Raw genomic sequence first — 18824 nt, 5'->3', positions numbered from 1 at the left:
GTAACACAAAACTACATCAGTCTGAGAAAAGAGAAAACAGGTTAAATGAGGGTCAGTCCATTAGAAGCCAGTACAAATTTAGAGACTGACACTAATCGGGGAGCTGCAGTGGAAATCATTACATGACGCTCCATCTGTTTCACTTCAGCCACTTCCATTTACATCCACAGGCAATTTATAGAGCAGCCCCATAGACTTCAAGATGCATCTCTAAACTTTAGTTTAAATCTTTAATTAATTATAGCATATCATAGCATGATATGGACATAGGCTACAGCTAGTTCAAATGGACAAGCTGTAAAAACAGTTCCAAAAGGCCCAAAATCAAATGGTTCTGAATAGTCAATCCGAAAGGCATTCCAGTTTTTAATTTGAGTTAATTTTGGTTTTAAGTGCAGGTTATATACATATTCTTTAATAATGATTTAGTTAGCTAGTGCAATGTTTTAACCTTATCTGTTCCCTTTAGTATTTAAACCTTTCCTTGTACCTCTTGGTGATGGGCTGCTCGAGGTCCTGTCCCTCCAGGACCCTGTACCAGAATAGGTTGTGTCCTGTGCTCTGGGTGGAGGAGTAGTTGTAGACAGCCGGGTGAGAGAAGAGTGGACAGGACAGGAAACCAGACTGCTCCACCAAAACGTGCACCACACTGGACCCCCCCCAGTCATAACACATGGGCTCTGAAGGACACAAAGGAAGAATCATATATACTTTTTTTTTTTACTCAAACTTGTGCTTAGAGGGATTCATGCATGTTTGAGTGATATTTATTCTCCTGCACACCATTGCTCCAATCTACCCCTCTTTTCACCACCACCAGTTTACACCCACTGCTCTACTGTATACTTGCTTCGTTTTCCAATTTTATTTTCTTAAACAGTAAGGATTCTGCAGCGTTGTGTAGTCATTTTGGTAAAAATGAAAAGATAAACTATCCATAGGAGTGGCTGACAGCATGCTTTGCTTTGTTGTGATAACCTTTATGGCGATGTATCGTAACGGGGCAACATACTTTTATTTATTGTTTACAACTTAATTTTAGCTGATCAGAATTCCGATTTAAATTGTCCAAAATGCAGCATCATGATCCTCGGTGTCAGAGATTATAACTATACAACAGACAAAAGCACAATGTCTTTAAAAATAATAAGAGAAGAAAGCTTATAGTGCTCTGTCTCATAGTGGGAAAAATACAGTGTTGCAACAGTACAATAATGAATGAATGAATAAGTACTGATCAAGATTTATCCATTTTGTATAATATTAAGGAACTCTATCACCAAACTTGAGGCCAGCATAGAGCCTGGCATACACACAGCAGTTTAAACTACTCATAGAAAATATACTGTATTTTCTGGACTACACACTGCTTTGGAGTATAAGTCGTACCAGGGAAAAAATGCATAATAATGAAGACAAAAACATATATAAGTCACACTGGACTATAAATAGCATTTTGGGGGATTTTACAAAAAAAACCAAAACAGCATTTTATCTTTAAAGGCAAGTTATAATAATAACAATAAATTAAAACTGCAAGAAGTGATAAAGGCCCTCGCCACCCCTTGCGACTGCAGGGTAGACATCACTGTGAAGATCCTGCTCTTCTTTCCCACTTACTTCGCCCCTCTCCCCATTATCAGCGTCTATGTATTCATCCATTCATTCCAATGAGACCATTTCTAACATTTTCATGCCTGCTCGGTTGGAAATAGAGGTATGTCTTCATTGATTTTTGTTCAGTATGAAGAGTGGAATATGTATACTAGACTTCAATGGTCTATGACAAACAAATTTTTTTCATCCCATTTAACCAAAACCCATGTATTTCTATGACAAATGTTGGACATTGCCATGGCAACACAATTGCAAATAGAGGTATGTTCTCCTTGGCTTTTTTGTTCAGTATGGCAATACGGATGTCCATGTCAAATTTCAATTGTTTTTGACAACGTACCGTAAATTTCGGACTATAAGCCGTGACTTTTTCCCCAAGCTTTGAACCCTGTGGCCTATACAGCAGTGCGGCATATTTATAGAATTTTACTGGATAACGGCCCCTGGGGGGCGCTCTCTAGCTGTAAACATAAAAGTGAGACAGACGTGGGGAAGAATTCACTAGTTTTGATTTTTGAACGATCATTTTGTGCATCATGAAATGGATATGATGCAGGTTTTAAGATAAAGAAGGAAATAGAGCAGGGGTCGGCAACCTTTAACACGCAAAGAGCCATTTGGACCCACTTTCCACGTAAAATAAAACACTGGGAGCCGCAAATACTTTTTGACATCTAAAATGAAGATAATACTGTGTATAATAATAATAATAATAATGTAACGGAATGATGTAGGTTTTATTTTCACGGACAAGCCTTCTACACGTGGCAGATAAATATGGCAAAAATAACTTAAGTGCATAAAAAAATACAACTCACCAAACCGCTGCATCAGTATGAGCTCTGAGCTGATTATGTGTTTATGTCTACTCTGCTCCGCAGTTTCTTTAAAAAAAAATCGTTCGTTCGTATCGTTTACTCCCAGGTGCTTATTCTCCATGTGCCAAAGCAGTTTTGAAGGTTTCATTGCCTCATTTGCTTTTCCCGCATATTATGCAGAGCGGACTGTACGTGAGAGTCATCTGTAGCGACAAACCCAGATTTTAAGTAGGCATTGTCTGTTAAATTTATCTTTCTTTTTCTTGGAGGTCGTAGTCTCCTCTTCTGGCTCCTCAGCTGGCCTTTTCCCCTTTGTTAAAAGCTCTCCAAAGACTTTTGTTTTGGCTCATTTTCGCTCGCTTGTGGCTCTACTTTTGGGCGACATGTCTGATGTGTTATACGTGAAACGTCATCGCGGAGACAAGAGCAGATAATATACTTGCTACTACATCAAATAGATTTCTGTGGCGATTTCCAGCAGGATTTTCATGATACATCTACGGACGAGCTTATTAGTGTGTCATTAGGGACGGGCGAAAGTTGCTCCTGACCCCTGTGCGCAGTGTCTGAAAATCAGGGCTCTTTACGCAGGACTATGAGCTGTGTCAGTGTCTGTGTCTGTGAGACATGAGCGGTGTTTGTTTTGAACATTGTTCCGCGAGTATGACGCTTATTTTGAGCAACGCAAAATAAGAAAATATAATTTTATTTTAAGATCATAATAATGTTCCAATTTAAACTACAATAAAAAAGAGGTAACACAAATAAAATACACTTCAATTAAATACTTAAAATTTATTTTCCCAAACCATGCAGAGCCGCAGTATAAGGCTGAAAGAGGCGCATGCGGCTCCGGAGCCGCGGGTTGCCGACCCCTGAAATAGAGCCACTGCACGTAAGCTCGGCATCAATGAATCCAACTTGGTCAATGTAAAAAGACGACAAAAGTTTTCAGAGGAAATAAAAGCAGATTTTCCATGTTGGTGCAGCTTTATTGTCTAAACCTGCAGGTGTGTTCATCCCGTGTTCATATCTCATGTTACAATATGAAAACCTGCGGCTTATATTCAGGAGCGGCTTATATATGTACAAAATTGATTTTCTTTTCAAATTTAGCTGGTGCGGCTTATATTGAGGTGCGCTCTATAGTCCGAAATTTACGTTAATTTTTTTGGGTCTCTTTCAAAATTTCAAGGGGGTGCTGTGGAGCAAAGTCATGTCTCAGCTATGTAAATTGTATATCAATGCGTTCATCATTCTGTATAAAATGTATATTAATGCCAGGCAATAGGACACTGCATCAGTTTCAGTTACGTGCAAAGTAATACTTTAAAAAATGTCTTTTCTCTTTGCAGGCTGGCCACACCCACATTTTATGACTATGGCAAAATCAAGAGAGCAGCCTATAATCCCACATGGCTCTAGGTCATTTTGTGCAATTTGCAAGTTTCTGGAATAAAAATTCATGACATGAAAAAATTCAAATGGGATAAGTAAAATTTTGAAAAAAATTGGGTTCCGCCCACAATGGCCGACTTCCTGTAGAGTTTAGGGTGGGGTCATAATATAATTTTGTACTTGTATTGACATGAGCTAGGTTTGTACTAAATTTCATTTGTCTACAATGAAAAAGGTCTCTCTTTGGCGTAATGTATTTTGATTTTGAGGTGGCGCTATTGAGTCATTTTGAAACATGTATTTTTTTGCACATAAAAATAATGAATATTTCACCAACCTTCAAATTTTGGTCCAATAAAATAAACTTTTCGTTAATGTTCAGGGGTCAACAAGGGCCTAAATAGTAATAATGGAATTTTTTTCCCTACCCATTATTTTTCTCCTAAACTATAAAAGCTACAGTCATGTGACTTTCTCACAGTGTGCCCCATCAAAAATAAGGCCTTAAAAAAATAAGTCCACCACAATTCAATTTTCTTGAATTTTTGAAAATGAAATTTGAAGAAAGTCAATTTGTTGGATAGTGCCATGATTTGGATATCATTGGTTTCAGCCAGCAACTCTGCATGAATGCTGTATTGGCCTTTTCCAAACAAAAAATATATGAAAGAGAAATATGATTTTGAAATTTACTAAAAATTGTGATTTTGTTGAAAATTTACCATGACCACATCCAAAATCATACTCAGAATTTAATTGATAATCTTTAATCAGACTATATAGTTGAATGTGTTTTGGCCAAATTTGAAGTGTTTGTAAAGAAAACTTTGAGAGAAGATGTCCTAAATGCAAGGGTGTGCGCTTTTGTCATTCCCGGGTTTGATCCTATATGGCCGACTTCCTGTATGTTTCAGGGTGGGGCCATAATATCATTTTTGTCGTGTCCTGACATGTTCTATTTTTTGATGCGGGTTTCAGATTTTTATGTTTACTTTTTTCCAGGTCGGGCTCCCACTGGCCCCATGAAAATCAAAGTTGGAGGGGGCGCTACCGAGTCGTCTTTCGTTATTTTTTTCTCAGGGTCTTTGGTGACAATTAGAGCTTGTCAAGTTCTAAGTTTTTATATTACTCACTGGCATGTCGAGGCATGTTTATTAACTGATTTTTGCCAGTTTGAGAGAAGATGTCCTAAATGCGAGGGTGTGTGCTTTTGTCATTCCCGGATTTGATTCAATATGGCCAACTTCCTATACATTTTAGGGTGGGGCCATTTTATCATTTTTGTCATGTCCTGATATGGTCGTTTTTTTTTTTTTTTATGTGAGTTTCTGATTTTTACGTTGACTTTTTTCCAGGTCGTAATCCCATTGGCCCAATGAAAATCAAAGTTGGAGGGGGCGCTACCGAGTCGTCTTCCATGTTTGCTACTTGATTTTTGCCATATACCGAGCTCCGGATGCTGTTTTAATGAAGTAGAGGCTGTTTTAAATAAAGGAGAACAGGCTGAATAGCAGTACAGCATGCTAACATAACACATTTATATTTATTCAGCTACATGAAGCATAGACAGAACTGAAAATATGTCTGGTATGTTTACGTAAGATATTAATAGTTAGTCAGTGTCACGATCCCTGTCTGTCCTACCTTATTTGCTGTCCTTTCCCCCTCCCTCACATGTCTGAGCCTGGAGCTGGGCGGAGATCTTGGCTCCTCCCATGCGCACCTGGAAGCAATCACAATCAGCTGCACGTGCGGTGGATAAGAGGAGCCAGGACCTGACACACGGCGCCAGATCGTCCGCGTGTTCATGTGGATATACTTTTCTTGGCTCAGTTCATGTTTTTTCTTGCTTTTTACCTTGCTTAGCGGATACCTTTTGCTCCTCACCAGATCCCGCTCCTTGGATCAGCTCAGCTCTCCCGTCTTCGACCCTGCTTCCCTATACTGGTACTGTTCTCCCTTTCTCTGACTCAGCTACTCACGCTTTTTCCTTGTACCATGGCTAACTCCTCACTCCCGGCACATCGTCTAATCTACCGTCATTTACCGTTTTTGGATTTTTGTAAGTAAACACTGTTAAAACTTCCCAGAGTTCAGTCTTTTTGGTCCCTCGTGCCTAACGTTATGACAGATAAGGTGTGTCAGATAACTAGGCTAATGTAACATGTGTCTCTCAACAAACACTCTCGTGTTTGTGGACAAGCCAGCATGAGTTCTTTTCACTGTGGTCTTACTTCGTCATCACAGTTCACACCGTAGAACTATCAAACACATAAAATATAACATAAGCTCTGGCTCATATTACATATACACACAAAACTGCATATGAACGCATGGAAAATATACATGCCACTTTGGCCAGCTAGTAAAGAAACCGGTGAACTAAAAACTATATTTTACTTCAATTGTTTCTTCAATAGGGCTCTGTTGGGTCAGACCAGGCATTAGCATAAAAGGCTGAACAGGAAGTAGTTTTTGTGACCTTTAACTAGACTTTGATAAACATTCACAGTAGTTTTCCAAATGAAATGAAATGATCACCTTTATGGTATTATAAATAAGGGGGAAATTAAATCTGAAATGTATAAAAGAAAACGAGTCAAGTACATTTTCCGACAGGTATTACAAGCACACCGTCGCCATCTTGTGGTCAAACAAGTGGAATGTAACATGAATAAACAAACGTTACATAACACATTTATTCAACTACATGAAGCATAGATCGTGAACTGAATATGTGTCTGGTATGTTAACCTAAGATCTTAACAGTTAATCAGATAACTAAAGCATAAAAAACAAGCAAACAAGTTTACTCTCGCTCTTACTCCAAATCACTAAATCCATCAAATTCTTTATTCTCAGTGTCGCTTTTGAAAACTCCGCCTGCTCCGGAAGTAGATGAAGCATCATTTCCATATGGCTGCCATACTAGTACACAAGCCTAGAGTGCCCTTGCGCGGTTGTCAGTGTGAGAATAACAAAGATGTGAAATTATATATTTTAATAATATTCACATAAAAGTCGCATCCGAGTGTAAGTCGCACCCCCAGCCAAACTATGAAATAAAGTGAGAGTTAGTTTGGAAACAACAAATCAAATAAATAAATTAGTAAAATCTGCAATACTAACTTACTATCAGCATACAGCATAAAGAGTGTTCACTTGAGCCCCACATTTTGAAGGACACTGAAAGAGTCTGATATTAAAGAGCAGTGCAGCAGCAGCTTGTTTTAAACCACATCTCTGCCTCTGCCCTTGGTCCTGAGCCAAACTGCAGCACTTAATGTTTGAGAGAGTCCAAGCCGAAGGCACCCCTTTAACCAGGCAAACTAAAGGCACTGCTCCTACACTTACTTATTACAACACTAAAACTGAAGCTCCTTCTCTCCAAAGAGATTTACTGCTTTTGGAATGTTCTTGAGTATGACATTATACATATCTGTCTCCATGGGGACAAGAAGGTTTTGTAAAAGACAGATGTTCTGAGATTAGAGCTAAGTAGCCAGTTTAAATTCTGCTCCATCAAACCAAAAGTTAGCTCAAGTCAGCTCTGAGAGGAGGCAAATCCATTCACAGTAAGAATGTTTTTTCAAGAGGTTTGTAGCAGTAATTTAGTAAATACATGCAAGGTTTAATGCAACACTGTGGAACATTCCAAGCAAAGCAGTAAGATATCCATGGAGACATGCCAGTGCAGAAACATCTATTAGAAAAGTCAGATGGTGCACCTTTAAACATTTTAGACCTTAGGATTTTTTATTTTGTACATTCAGTCCCAAATTTGTCTTGGTATCATTACTGTATTGACAAAATACTCCTTAACCTGTGGTGTCACCTGCTTGTCTCCATGGAGATGGAGATAACCAGGTGACTGACCCTTCACTGCAAAAGTTACATAGTGCACCTTTAAGCAATCATGAGACAAAAGCATGATTGCTGTTGATATTGAGTGTTGGATTAACCATAACACAAAGCAACAGTACAAGCTAATCATGTTGTATCTCTTTAAACACTTGGAATGGATTGGGAAAAGATTGGGGTTGTGTCTGGACTTAATAATTCTCCAATAAATATTAATTAAATTTGTCGTTGCCGTGGTGCCAGAAGGAGCGCAGAATCTGTCAGTGCGGTCGATGTTTTAATGGATGGAGCTCGTTAAGAAGGGCAGAAGATGATGAGTGGCCACTATGTGATGATCCTGCTAACAACCCCGTGTTTCCAAGGCAATGGGGCGACCAGGTGCTGACGGCCAATAGGAAATAATCTGTGCTCTAAACATGGACAGGGAGCAGTGTTACCCCTGGGAACAGAAATAAAAGTACGAGTCGAAAGGGGCGTGCACTTAAGCTGGGAAGTAATTAGCCAAAAAGGTTAACCAGGTTATAAAAGGAAAGGGTCTAGGTCAGCTAATCTAAAAAGTGGCGCTAGGGGGACTAAAGAAAATGGTATGTAACAGTGAAGAGTAGGGATGGACAATCAGGACAAAATTAATATATTGTAACTTGTTTTTATTGTCTCACTGATGATAATTTAGCAATCTATCCAATGTTTTTACAATTACAATAACACAGTCTGGACCCTTATTTCTTTTCCTCACATTCAGGTATGCATGATTGATAGGTAGATTAGCCAATCAGAGACACGCAAATTAATGAACACACTGAACAGTGCTTATCTGAAGTGAGAGAAGGTCTAAATCAGTGGTTCCCAACTGAGAAGCTACTGTCTTGACTGAACAATGTATGCTAATATATGTGGTTAAAAAATCCCTTCATTAAAATTCACACAATCTAGTTTGGTCCTCTTTTCCACAAACCCCTGGGGACCTAAATTTGGGTTCGGACCCCACGTTGGAAGCGACTGTTCTAAATGATGGATGACTACAAAGCTGCTTATTTCCCTTGTGTCACTACACAAGCTTGATTACACTGCTCTGTCTGAGTTTGGCCTGAGACAGTGGGAAGAGGATGGTGCCCAGACTCAGAGATCTTCTATATAGAATATATAGAGAGCCAGTCTGGATCCCAGGCTATTGTGCCCTGTGATCATGGTTCAAGTATCACACAAACATTGATTGAACATTAAAATAACCAGTACAGAACTACTTCACTTTATACTTTTGTATACTTTTGCGTATACAATTACTATAAATAGTCAAATATTCAATATTTGTATGACCAAAAAAAAATCTATATTATATTATAAAATATTATAAAAATCTATATAATATTCCAACAAGTTTCCCATCTGAAAAAAAATGAAAAAGACTGTACATTAGTGGGTCAAGAGAAAAATCTACAAGTGCTCTGCTAGAGTGAGGCCAAGGTAATCAAAAATAGATGTGATTGACAGTGCCTTCATCAGGGCAATTTGCTTTTATTTTTAATTATATTTCCCAACTGTTTTGTGTCACCCACACATATATTGTACCAAAATATTTTTCACATTAATAATGCTGTAAATTATGGCTAGAAAAATCAGTGATACTATATAATATTCAATAGAAAAGACGAAGCGGTATTACACTTATTATTAACAGCTAACACATATTAGTCAGATCAGCATGTTACTATATTATTATTTTGAAAATGTTTTATAAGTTTCACTTTTGTTTTTGAAACAGTGAGTCAAAACTCCCCCTTCAAAGCGCTGTCACATTGCAATCGGTGAGCGTTCCACTAGTGAAACTACTGCACATCTTATCGAGTTTGTAAACCTGTACTATTTTTGTATCATCATGCTTTTGTATATTGTGGCTGGAGCATTACAGCTAACCATAAGGAGGGTTCCAATAGGACCAGGGAGACATCTCTAAATTTCTCAAACATGCATTGATGACATCTAAACCCTCTTCAGGCATGTTTTTGATGAGGGAAGTTATAACATGTTAGAAAGCTCCAAAAAGTTGATTTTGCTTTAATGACTAAATTCCAGTTTCGCTGATAGAACTCTGTTACCATAGCAATTAACAATATGAAATAAAATGGTATCTCTTTTGGATGAGAAAAAGTCCTCAAAATATTGCATACAAACAGGAACTCCATGGTGCATCCCAGTCTAGTTGAACATGTAAAACAGTCTGAGTGTACAGGATTAATGCTCTTGTCTCCCCCTGGAGCTCGTGTGGGGTGTGGGTAATTGAACTGTCACTTTCACAGCCCTACAGTATTAGTCTTCCCATTAAAACCTGCTCGTACACGGCTCTGCTCTGCTCCTACTCTGTGTCCGCTTTCTCCACTTCTTCCTGTACTCCCGCTCGACCCATTCATCCACAGTCACCTTCACCTCACCGAGCTCTTTCCACTGCATGCAATGGGACCATTATGGTTGTGTGTTTTTGCATTAGGGGCTCTATGTAAATGTAATGATCATGAAAACATTCTACAGATATAAGGCAATATGATGGTATTTTCTATTAAAAATATTATGCCTTATACCTTTAACACAGACAGAGTTAACCTATCTATTCTACCCATGGTCACTCACCCATTCACAAAGACACTATGACAGTAATCATATTGCGAGCTGGAATCACACCACCAACCTGTGGGTCTGTGAATTTGATCGCTATACAAATTATGTTTTTAGGTCAGGGGCAGGACTCAAACCACAAACCTCTGGATCAGTGGACAAACACTCTACCAACTAAGCTACTGTTGCTGTGTGTACTTTTTGTTTAAATGTTTTTGTAAACCTGCAAATGAATATTATTTTAGTTTTAATGACTAAAATTAGATTACCACTATATCATAAATGTATTCATTTTATTTATTACATTTATACAGAAAATGACATGACGGGCCACATTTGAGTTAGACACATGCACACTAGGCCAAGATACAGGTCAGATTTGTGGAGAGGCGACCTAGGTAGAATAACAAGGTAGAAGTAGCTCCATGCCCTACACAAAATGCTGTTTGGGGGCTTGAGTAATCCATAATACCTTTGATGAATCCCAAACATTGAAAGCAAATAATATTGTCAACTGTCAACTCCCTATCATCAGTCTTTTGAAAATTACAAAACACTAACATAAATGTTCACAATTGAGAGCTCTAGTGTATGTGTGCAGTTTGCTGATAAAAATGACTGAGAAACTGCAGTGTTAGTGATATTGTCCTGCTTAAATGGGCTGTCCTCTGATTTGTGGGCAGTCATTGGTCAGTGGATCATACAGCTCTGTGGTTTTCTCAGGAGCAGAAGATTTGTGTTGCATTAATTTTTCACAAAGATCTTGCATTGATGATGTTAGAGTCTGATCACTGCGCAAAGCCTTCTCCAGCACATCCCCAAGATGGGGTTAAGGTCTGGACTCTGTGGTGGCCAATCCATGTGTGAAAATTATGTCTCATGCTCCCTGAACCACAATCCTGGCATTGTCATCTTGGGATATGGCCATGCCATCAGGGAAGAAAAAATCCATTGATGGAATAACCTGGTCATTTAGTATATTCATGTAGTCAGCTGACCTCGTTCTTTGAGCACATACTGTTGCTGAACCTAGACCTGACCAACTGCAGCAACCCCAGATCATAGCACTGCCTCCACAGGCTTGTACAGTAGGCACTATGCATGATGGGTACATAACTTCATTTGCCTCTCTTCTTACCCTGATGTCCCCATCACTCTGGAACAGAGTAAATCTGGACTCATCAAACCACATGACCTTCTTCCATTGCTCCAGAGTCCAATCTTTGCGTTCCCTAGCAAATTGAAACCTTTTTTTCCGGTTAGGCTCACTGATTAGTGGTTTTCTTAAGGCTGCACAGCTGTTCAGTCCCAAACCCTTGAGTTCCCTTCTTATTGTGCGTATGAAAATGCTCTTACTTTCACTATTAAACAAAGCTCTGAGTTCCAGTGTTTTTCTTCGATTTGATTTCACCAAACGTTTAAGTGATCACTGATGATGATCTGTCAAGATCCCAGTCTGCCCTGTGTTTTTGTGCTGTCTTTCCCCCTCCCTTCTTTGTCTGAGGCTAGAGCTGGGCAGAGATTCAGGTACCCACGACACCTGCAGGCCACCAGTGCCCGCCTCACTCGAGATGTTCATAACCACCTAACGGCCATCAAGATCTTGAACCAGACATTAGACAGGTTCTCCAACCAAGTGCAGAGCTGGAGAGATACGGTTAAGAGGCCAAGGATCTGACACTCGTCACAGGATCGTCCATGTATCCCCTGTGATCCCGCTCCTTGAAACTACTCTGCAACTAATCTACATTTACATTTTTGTGTTTGTAAATGAACTTTGTTCAACTTTTTACCCCAACTCTGAATCTTTGATATCCCCAGACATATAGCATGATCATTCAGAATTTTTTTCCAGCCACATTTCTTCCTCAAAGATGATCGGTCCCTACCATCCTTTCAGTTTTTAACAATTTGTCGAACATTTAACCCAATTTTAGTAGTTTCTACAATCTCCTTAGATGTTTTCTCTGCTTGATGCATGCCAATGGTTTGACCCTTCTCAAACAGACTAACTATCTATCTTTTCCATGACCAAAGGATGTGTCTTTCAACATGGTTGTTTAAGAAATGAGAAGCAACTTATTGCACCAGTTGGGTTTAAATAACTTGTTGCCAGGTGAAAGATAATTGCCCATGCAGTAATTATCCAATACGAGGCTCGTACCTATTTGCTTAGCTAAATCCATGTGGTGACTTTTTTTTGGCCAGACAGTGTATAAAACATTAATAGATTTCACTTAGTCATTTCTAATAGTCAGTAATCAGTTTGGTTCTTTTTATATTATTTATTTTGAGGGAATTTATATTGAGTCATATTTACTTATTTGTAGAAGGGATTATTATGGTTTATTGTTATTGTGTCAAGAGGAATAAAGTAGTTTCAATAATATTGTTTATCACACTATATATCTTTGTGCAAGTATATTAGGCTTCAAACTTTATTATCGTGAACTTTGTTATCGTGAAGGGCCTACTTATAAAGGATATAGTAGTATCAGTATATACCTGTGTCAGTTGTTTACCCATACCGCAGTACCAGACACCCCTAAATCAAGCCTGTAGATTAGCTGTTGATCTTTAATTATTAAACATGATGAAAAATTTAGAGGTCATTTTAAACACTTGTCTGAGAGCTCAATCACTTCATTCATTTAGCCTAAACCCCAACGATCTATGGTCCTGTCTCTGGTCCATCCATTGTGGCTCTGTCTTTAGTCCTGTCTCTCTCTATGTAACTGATCTCTCTCTGAGGACACATTTACAGGATGTAAATGTGGAGCAGGGCTGACGTCTCATTAAAAAGCCTTCTGCAGTGTCCTACAGCAAATTATGTTTTTAAATCATTATTTGTAACGTATTTATCATATATATTTTTGTTACTTGTTAACCTTACCATTACCTTACCCTAACTATTATGTTTGATGGTTCTTGAAATTTCTGTTGTAACATTGATATTCCTTCATTTTCTGACATGCCACTTTATATAAGCATCATGACGACTGCATAACAAATCCTACACTTGTTTCCCCAAGATAGAAAAAAGTAAATGATCATTAAGGGAGGCCAATACGTTCGAAATATTGATAACACTGTGAATGTTGTTTAAAAGATATGCAACATTTATTAAGAATTACTGGGTATATCATCTACCTCAAAGGGATTGTTGTATTATATTTAGTAGCCCACAGTAGGCTGTTGTGGCCTGAGTCTGAATAATAATCATTCAGCAGGGACCAGTGAAAGACTGCAAGAGATTCTGCAGAGCCATAGCCAAACTCCAGTCAATACTGCAACTCCCACATGTAACCCACGTGACCTAAAATGCCCCACCTATTACCGCATCGGTGAGCTCTATATTACCTGGCGTGCCCCTGTCATTTCCTGCTTCCGGTGCACCCGCTGCTGCTCACTGTGGCTCGTCCTGGTCGTGCTCTGGAGTCAGCATGCTCATCATTTAAAGCCTAAATCTGATTCTACTGCTTTCATACTACGCATTCAACCCTCCGCTCAGCAGTGAGTCATTCTGTTGTTTTAAACCGCTGTTTGTTTGAGTTTACCACTTTCGGTAGGCTAAGCTTGTCGTACCCCATAGAGCCCCTTGTTGTACCCCATAGAGCTACGGCTAACTATGCTAACGCTAGTGTGTGGCAAGTACAACTTAATTTGCATCTGCATTAATTAAACACGGACTGACTTGTAATTCTATTTTTACCGAATTAAAGGCCAAACCTTTTAGAAGTTATAGGACACTTTTGTAAACAAAGGCAGTTAACTTAAAGGTGCACTTTGAGTTTTAGAAATGTGAAATTATTGTTATCAATAATTTCTGGCAATTTCAACTTCAACTGTGATGGCGAGCTAACCATACACCACTTTGTTGTAGGAGATCAAACTCTTTTCTCTCTTGCTGTTTGCTTTAAAACAAACTTTTAAACTCAGTCTGGAAGACTTTGCGTGCACACACATACGGACATTCTGAACTCATGGGACTGACTTCACTGTGAACTGAAGTTGTCATTTTATTTATTCCTTTTTTATTTATATATATATATATATATATATATATATATATATATATATATATATATATATATATATATATATATATATATATATATATGTGGGGGGGGGTAATATAAATGTTTATTATTGCATTTCTAATATATATACATAGAAAAAATATAAGACAATCATTCATATAACCAACCTTATTTTGTCTGCCTTTCATTCACTTAGAGGCCATGTCATTTGATTATACTTTCTTTTACAGAATTCTTACTACTGAATCTTAGACAATCAGTTACAGAGCAGGTCTTGTTACTGTTCCTATTAGACTCAAAAAATGACTTAGCTTCATGTCTTCTTTCATTACATCCATACATTTCTTTTTTGGTCCTCCTATCCATTGCACAGTGACCGTGGCGATTAACAATTAAAATCAATCCATCAACATCAATGGTGAAATGTACTGAAAATGGCTCCTATCCATGAGTTTCAAAATTGTGATTGCTATAGGAGCAATTGCCAATTTAATGGAATAGGTCCCCTGTCTGCAGATCTAACCTCAGCCACCCATCCCATGTAAAAAGCACCATTTTCCAATCAAGGCATACTCACCTAACGGGTCACTGGACTGACTGACAGCTGTCTGAGAATCAAGGACCAGCAAAAGAATGAAGACTGAAGGGATGAAAGTCCTGAAAGAACACAAATATAAGGTTAAGAACATACATTGCAAAATCACAACAGTTAAAATTATGGTTTAAAGGTGCTGTACCCAGTTTGAACCATGAGTGAAGAACATGTTACTTAGTTTGAACTCTTAGCTCCACCCCGTTAGTCCCTTCTCTCACTGATATTGGACCATAACAAACTGCCTGTTTCCACATGGTTCTCATCCTGCTATGTTCTTGCTTTTACATTACACTATATGGGATAAAAGGCCTTTAAGTTAAATTGGCCACCAGCTTAAATGATAAACAACTCAAAATTAATTTGACTTTGGCATTGTTTTTAATTGCTGACAGAACATTTTTTAGCTATCTCACATTTCATCAGAACACAGGTAATAAAACGCCTGTGACTCCAGCCACAGTAGACAACATTAATAAACCTATACACATAATAACAATAAAAATATCCCTCCAGCCACAGTAGACAACATTAATAAACCTATACACATAATAATAAAAATATAATAATAATATAAACAACAACAACAACGTCGTCAGTACTGTCATCCAGGATTTTAAAAAAGAGGGTACATACAAGTATTTAGGAGTAGTTGAAGGTGAGGGTGTGTAACACTCCACAATGAAGGAGCAGATCAGGAGGGAATATTAACAAAGAACCCAAATGATCCTTAAAACTAAACTCAGCCAATAAAATGGAATCTATGAACATCTTGGCAATACCAGTTGCAAATTGGGCTCTTATATAAAACCAGTGCCATTAGCTTGGAAAAATACCTTGAATCCATGGGCCCCCTGCTCTGGTTTGTAAGAGACTTTGAGACTCCACTCAATCTGCAAACAAGGAACGTTTTTGAGTTCAAGCTTCAGCTTTAACCAAACAAAAATATATACACAAAATTCAGGAGAAAAATTTAATGTATTTGGATTGCTATTGTTGACCAACATCTGTATGATTTGTATCAAAATCAGTTCATTTAACACATTAACAAATTAACAACACTAGTGTAAAATTGTTTTATTTTTGACTCTTGAAGTACATTTTTAAATGGGTACTTAAATACTTTTACTTACAACCCCAATTCCAATGAAGTTGGGACGCTGTGTAAAACTTAAAAAAAAGAAAAATACAGAATACAATGATTTGCAAATCCTTTTCAACCTATATTGAACTGAATAAACTACAAAGCCATGATATTTAATTAAAAAAAGTTAACAAAATTGAGTACATCATCCACCACTTCCCAGAATGAGATCAAAATGGAAAACTAAAAAGGTAAATTGAAAATCCCCCGAAGGAGTCAAGCAGGCTCATATTGACCGGGAAAAAAAACTCACCAGCTGGCGAAAGAGGAAAGACTGAGGCATTTCATAGCAACGCAAGATCAGAGTCTCCCACACGGTGCTACCAACATGAAATCATCAAAGAGGAAAACACCAGCCCACAGACTATGTGCAATTTTCAATGAAACAATAGATCATCTGGTTGGTAGATGTCCTGCACTAGCAAAAAATTAATATATACATCGACACAGCCTATATTCACTGGAACATCTGCATAAGCCAGTCATGATAACACATTTGGAAGCATGATATAAAGAGAAATATTGTCATAAATGATAATATTGAAACTATTTAATCCACTGAAACAAAGCAAGATAATCCCAGTAAACCAATTTTTAAATAGACAGTTATAGTAAAAGGCCTGAGCTGCAAAAAAAATAAACACCATGAACTAATAAATTGCCATAGAAGTGATTTATTCAACCCACTACTGCTCAAATCTTACCTTATTATATAAAAAAAGAGATCGAACAATATGGTTTTCTTCCATGACTGAGGCCGATATCGATTGTTTAGAATTCAGAGAAACCGATGGCTGATAAGTTCTGTCAATATTTTTGGGGCGTTATATGGGGCCAATTTAGGTAATGTTTCCCAAATTATATCATTTGAATTCAGTACAAACTCATTCACAACTGTGATTTACTACAAAATGTATGAGAGAACAGTGTAGTCACATTTTATGCAGTGTTCTCTTCACAGTAAAATGCTCAAATAAGGCTTTTTTAGGTCGAAATAAAATATTGACCTGTGCTGGACATTTAAGGCTGGTACCCGACAGGCTAAAAAGTGAAAATATCTCTAATAAAACTGGCAAAATCTCACTACTTGTGCAAAGAAATTGTACACACGATAACTACTGAGCCCCAAAAGATATTGTTCCAGTTTTCATATATGAAACCATAAGTTGATATAGTAATTATCATGACAAGCCTACATCTGCAGAGTACATGTTATTGATGTGAATGAAAAATGATACAAGCACGAGCCTAAGATTGCTGTTGAAAAGAATGACATCACAATTCTTTGGGACAGATCAATCCACGCAGACCGGACCATAGCAGCAAATAGACCTGACATATGCTAGGAAACAAGACCAACAAAACCTGCCTCCTCATAAAAATGGCTGTGCCTCTTGACATAAACACATCTGTCAAAACTGCAGAGAAGATTAGCAGATATAACGACTTCGAGATAGAAATCAAGAGAAAGTGGGGACTAAAAACATCAATTGCCCCAGTGATTGTGAGAGCTCTTGGATCCATTAGAAAGGGAATGGTCAAGTACATAGAGCTAAAACCAGGCAACATCTCTATACATGAGTGAACACAGCACATATCCTTAGAAGGGCTCTGTCTATGAAATAAATTAAGTAAGAAAATTTGAATACTAGTACAAAAAATAAGAATAAGAAAAATATGGAGAACAGTTAAACATAGTGGAAATTCACTTATGGCCTACTTATCCCCTCCTCCAACACTCAAACAAATACGAAAAAAATAAATAAATAAAAAAAAACTGACATAAAACAGTTTACAAAAATTTCTGCAGAAAGATTATTAAGTACTATTAAGTATTAAGTATTTGTCATTAGAACCCCACAAATACCTCGTCTTTGATTCACACTGCAGTCATATACTCTGCTGAAGAATGAATCAACACTTTTGGGAAATTAACATTGTCATCAGTTTGGTTTTATGGAAAGTTATAGCTAAGGAATTTAAATATTCTGGCCTCCTTCCAATGTTGTTTAGAATGAGTATCTGTATCTATTAAACGGAGACTCAGCAGTAGACTCTAGATTCAGCAGTAGTGATGTACATGGCATACTGGTGGTTTATGTCCTAGTAAAGCAGATTTCTAACAAGTTCTACATCTTGATCAGTTCTTGTTTAGGCCTGGTTCATTCCTAAAGTATAACTTAACGTTAAGCATTTTAAATCATTGCGTTTTATTTGGTTTCTTGGAGTGCAATGTTTTAAAATGACTAGAGATATACCTATATATCGGGACAACATTTGGACCTTTTATCATATCGGCTATTGGCCTTAAATCTTCAATAGAGGCAGTTATTTTGTTTTGATCAATTGGCTGTGTAAAAAATACACAAGAAACTGTACAAAAAACAGCTGTGGGTAAGTTTGTAGTCAATTTTAATTACATAATTTGGGGAAAATAATCAAAATCGGTCCTACCCATCGGCCCAAAATATTGGCAGAGGTTATCGGCAGAGGTTCCTCTAGATTCTAAACAATCGATATCGGTCATGGAAAAACCCATAACGACTGCCCTTTAAAGTCCACTATGTATCTTGTCTGTTTATCACCATGGATGTTAGTGCTCACAGTAAGAAAGCATGCAACCACCTGTAATGAAATAAATTTAGATATGTGTAATGCCATATACTGTTGGAGATTCCAGGCAAAGCAAGAACATCTCATCCCAGAAAAGTTACACAGTGCGGCTTTAAGTGGAAAATGCAAGA

The 18824-nt window shown here is 37.7% G+C and overlaps 1 protein-coding gene across 2 annotated transcripts in view; it reads right to left on the bottom strand.

The window, feature by feature from the left end:
- The window catches only part of LOC117379849 (interleukin-1 receptor accessory protein-like), a 51660-nt gene that overhangs the window by 23560 nt on the left and 9276 nt on the right, over positions 1–18824 (bottom strand). The window contains exons 2-4 of one of the 2 annotated variants that reach the window (XM_055226153.1): positions 15773–15829; positions 14922–15001; positions 491–680 (exon numbers count right to left, since the gene is read on the bottom strand). In XM_055226153.1, coding sequence (XP_055082128.1) covers positions 491–680; positions 14922–15001; positions 15773–15783 — 281 coding nt within the window. In that variant the 5' untranslated portion in view covers positions 15784–15829. The remainder of the gene's footprint in view (positions 1–490; positions 681–14921; positions 15002–15772; positions 15830–18824) is intronic. The other variant, XM_055226154.1, reaches the window with a different exon arrangement.

Source organism: Periophthalmus magnuspinnatus, chromosome 13 (genome assembly GCF_009829125.3).
Source record: "Periophthalmus magnuspinnatus isolate fPerMag1 chromosome 13, fPerMag1.2.pri, whole genome shotgun sequence".
In the NCBI taxonomy this organism is placed as follows: Eukaryota; Metazoa; Chordata; class Actinopteri; order Gobiiformes; family Gobiidae; genus Periophthalmus; species Periophthalmus magnuspinnatus.
Note: the sequence above shows the minus strand (reverse complement) of the source record. Positions and strands in the feature narration are given on the sequence as shown.